At 41.0% G+C, this 3,187-nt stretch overlaps 1 protein-coding gene across 1 annotated transcript in view; it reads left to right on the top strand.

The window, feature by feature from the left end:
- Positions 1-576: 576 nt before the first annotated feature.
- MFSD6 (major facilitator superfamily domain containing 6) overlaps positions 577-3,187 on the top strand; it is a 74,505-nt gene continuing 71,894 nt past the window's right edge. Inside the window, exon 1 of the mRNA XM_007949903.1 lies at positions 577-2,132. Within this exon, the coding sequence (XP_007948094.1) occupies positions 577-2,132 (1,556 nt within the window). The remainder of the gene's footprint in view (positions 2,133-3,187) is intronic.

The following is a 3,187-nucleotide window of genomic DNA, read 5'->3' as shown; positions in this document are numbered from 1 at the left end:
CTCTAGTGGCACATGTGCAGTTGGCTCCCTCTTCTCGTTACAGTTGTGGTTGTGGTTAAAAGCTACTCCTGTTTTTTTTTTTTTTTTTTTGTACAAACTGAATGGTTTTAGTTCCCTTTGTTTTCTAAAGAATTCTAGACTTCATAGAGCAGTGGATTAGTTTGAACGGTAAAACCAAGAAACTATAAATAGTTTTTTGCTTTCAACATCCCATATTTCATTTAGACACCACTCTAGCATTTGTACATTTTCCCTAGGAATCAATGAAAGATGGGAATGAACCTGAGCTATAAATTTGCCTTTGGAAGATGTAATTCGATTAGTGGCCCAAGGAGTAATTTGATTTCTTTGAAAGCTGTTTATCAGTATTTTATGACTGCAAATGATGAATGATGAGAATTCTCTCGCACAGTTGTTATTTTTAGCTGTAGCTTGACATTCCTCAGTTTTCTGCAAGATTAAGCTCTGTGTTTAAATGTTACAATTTTCATTACTAAGCCATCTTTTAAATTTTACTTTACAGATCAATACTCAGAATTTTGAAGGCCACAAACTTTCTGATGGTGGTGGTAAGCCATGGCGGCAGATGATAAAGTTGCCATCTTAACTGATGATGAAGAGGAGCAGAAGAGAAAATACGTGCTTGCTGATCCCTTTAACGGTATTGCCAGGGAACCAGCACCCCCTTCCAATGAAACACCCTCCTCCACAGAAACATCTGCTATCCCTGAGGAGGAAATAGACTGGATAGAGAAACACTGTGTTAAAATAAACAATGATCTTCTAATTTCCAAGGTCTTTTATTTTTTCTTTTACTCTGCATATGGCTCTCTCTACCCACTTTTGCCTGTGTATTATAAACAGCTGGGAATGTCCCCAAGTCAGAGTGGACTGCTAGTAGGTATTCGATACTTCATAGAATTCTGCAGTGCCCCCTTTTGGGGTGTAGTTGCAGATCGCTTTAAAAAAGGCAAAATTGTCCTCCTCTTTTCTCTTTTGTGTTGGGTTCTATTCAACCTGGGCATTGGATTTGTCAAACCTGCTACCTTGAGATGTGTACCAAAGATTCCCCCAACAGCTCACCCCACCAATGCAAGTCACCTGATAACCATCCTGCCAATGAATTTTTCCAGTATCTCTTCTCCTATCACACTTGGCTCCCCATCACCAAAAACACGTGAGAAAAGGAACCTGCCATTGATGTTGGAAACAGAGCCCAATATCTCAGAACCTACTATCTTTTCAGCAGCTCCAAGCAAGAGAAGTGAACCCACTCTGCAGCCTCAGACAGGTGAAATTACTGACCACATTATGGACTTGATCTTAAGCCCAAGCACAGCAACCCCTGTGCCCCTAGGAAACGTAACCAGAGAGACAACCACTGCTACTGTCACTACTACCAAATCTTTGCCTTCTGCCCAAGTCACTCTTATTTATGATCAACAAGAAGTCGAAGCTATATTCTTGGTTATCTTGGTAGTTGTCATAATAGGAGAATTTTTTAGTGCCTCTTCAGTCACGATTGTGGACACTGTAACACTCCAGTATCTGGGAAAGCACAGAGACCGCTATGGACTGCAGCGCATGTGGGGTTCCCTGGGCTGGGGCCTTGCAATGCTCTCTGTGGGCATCGGGATCGACTACACCCACATAGAAGTGCTCATTGATGGCAAGGGCTGTAAGCCCCCTGAGTACCGTAACTATCAGATTGTCTTCATCGTCTTTGGAGTTCTCATGACCATGGCCTTGATTGTCGCTACTCAATTCCGGTTCCGCTACAACCACTTCAACAACAACGATACTAAAGGGAAAGAGGTGGAAATCCCTCAGGTGGAGAGGAACAACTCCACAGAGTCCTCTGAGGAGACACCAACCACCATCAGCCACTCACAGGCCTTCAACTTTTGGGACTTAATCAAACTTCTTTGCAGTGTGCAGTATGGCTCAGTGCTGTTTGTGGCTTGGTTTATGGGTTTTGGATATGGCTTTGTGTTCACCTTCCTCTACTGGCATTTGGAAGACCTGAATGGAACTACAACCCTCTTTGGGGTCTGTTCAGTCCTGAGTCATGTGTCTGAGCTGACAGCTTATTTTTTTAGTCACAAGCTTATTGAACTGATTGGCCACATCAGGTAAGAAAATGCTTACTTGGTATTGCTGCTCCTTCGCAAGTGAACTTTATCTTTTTATAGTTTATAGCTCCTTTAAGCACATTTAAGGATATTATAATTTGTTCTGGGGGTCAGGTGGGGGTGGGAATGAAGTTTTTTGTTGTTCTTCTTCCTTAACAAAGAAACAAGGAAGACTGTCAGGAACCCAGTTCGATTACCAAAAATAAACAAAAATGGCTGCCGCCTCTCTCCTGCCCCTCAGAAAAGGCATACAGACAGCTTAGCTGTGTGCTAAGAGAATTTTACAGTAAATTTTTTCAAGTATAGGAGATCTAACCTAGTGAATTGTATATTTTATTCCTTGGACTTTGAAGGGCCCCCCTATGCCAGGCATTTATGAAGACGGGCTTAACTGGATAAAGTAGATTGTATTTTTTTCAGCCTGTATTTATCCTCAGCCACTTGCTGTCATAGATAGAACTTGAAGATATAAAGATGTCCATTACATTTAATAAGGCTGTGGCATACTATATGGGAGAGATATGTGGAAGTCTGCTTCTGTAAAGATTAGAGCCTTGGAAACCCTATGGGCAGTTCTTCTCTGTCTAGAGGGTCACTATGAATTGGAATCCACTTGATGGCAATGGATTGTGAGTGTGTGTGTATGTGTGTACCACTATAATCCCTACACCATAATATTACACGGGGGAGAATCTTAGGTATTTTTATTCTGATTGTTACTTGAGTGTCTGCATTCTTGTCTGCCATGAAGACGTGGAACACTTAAAAATCTTTTTCTACCTAAAATTTCACATGTAATCCTTTTAGTCAAAAAAAATCTATGAATGCTAAGAATGCTTAGCATGTCTTGTGTAATGTTTCTCTCCACTAATGTTTGCCTGAAGCTGATTGAACAGTGCCTTGCTCTTTCTATGTCTTTCTGCTCCGTGGTTAGCTCTAAAATATGGAGCCAGATACATTTAAACGATCTTTCCTTATAGAAAAGTGCCACATATGTGTTTCTAAAATTGGAAGTTGCAGTAACTAAAAGGAAACAAATGTGTGTGTGTGTGTGT

The sequence above is a fragment of the Orycteropus afer genome, unplaced genomic scaffold, assembly GCF_000298275.1.
Source record: "Orycteropus afer afer isolate SDZICR_OR568_19922 unplaced genomic scaffold, OryAfe1.0 scaffold00001, whole genome shotgun sequence".
In the NCBI taxonomy this organism is placed as follows: Eukaryota; Metazoa; Chordata; class Mammalia; order Tubulidentata; family Orycteropodidae; genus Orycteropus; species Orycteropus afer.
The sequence above is the reverse complement of the archived record's forward strand: the minus strand, read 5'-3'. Positions and strand labels throughout refer to the sequence as shown.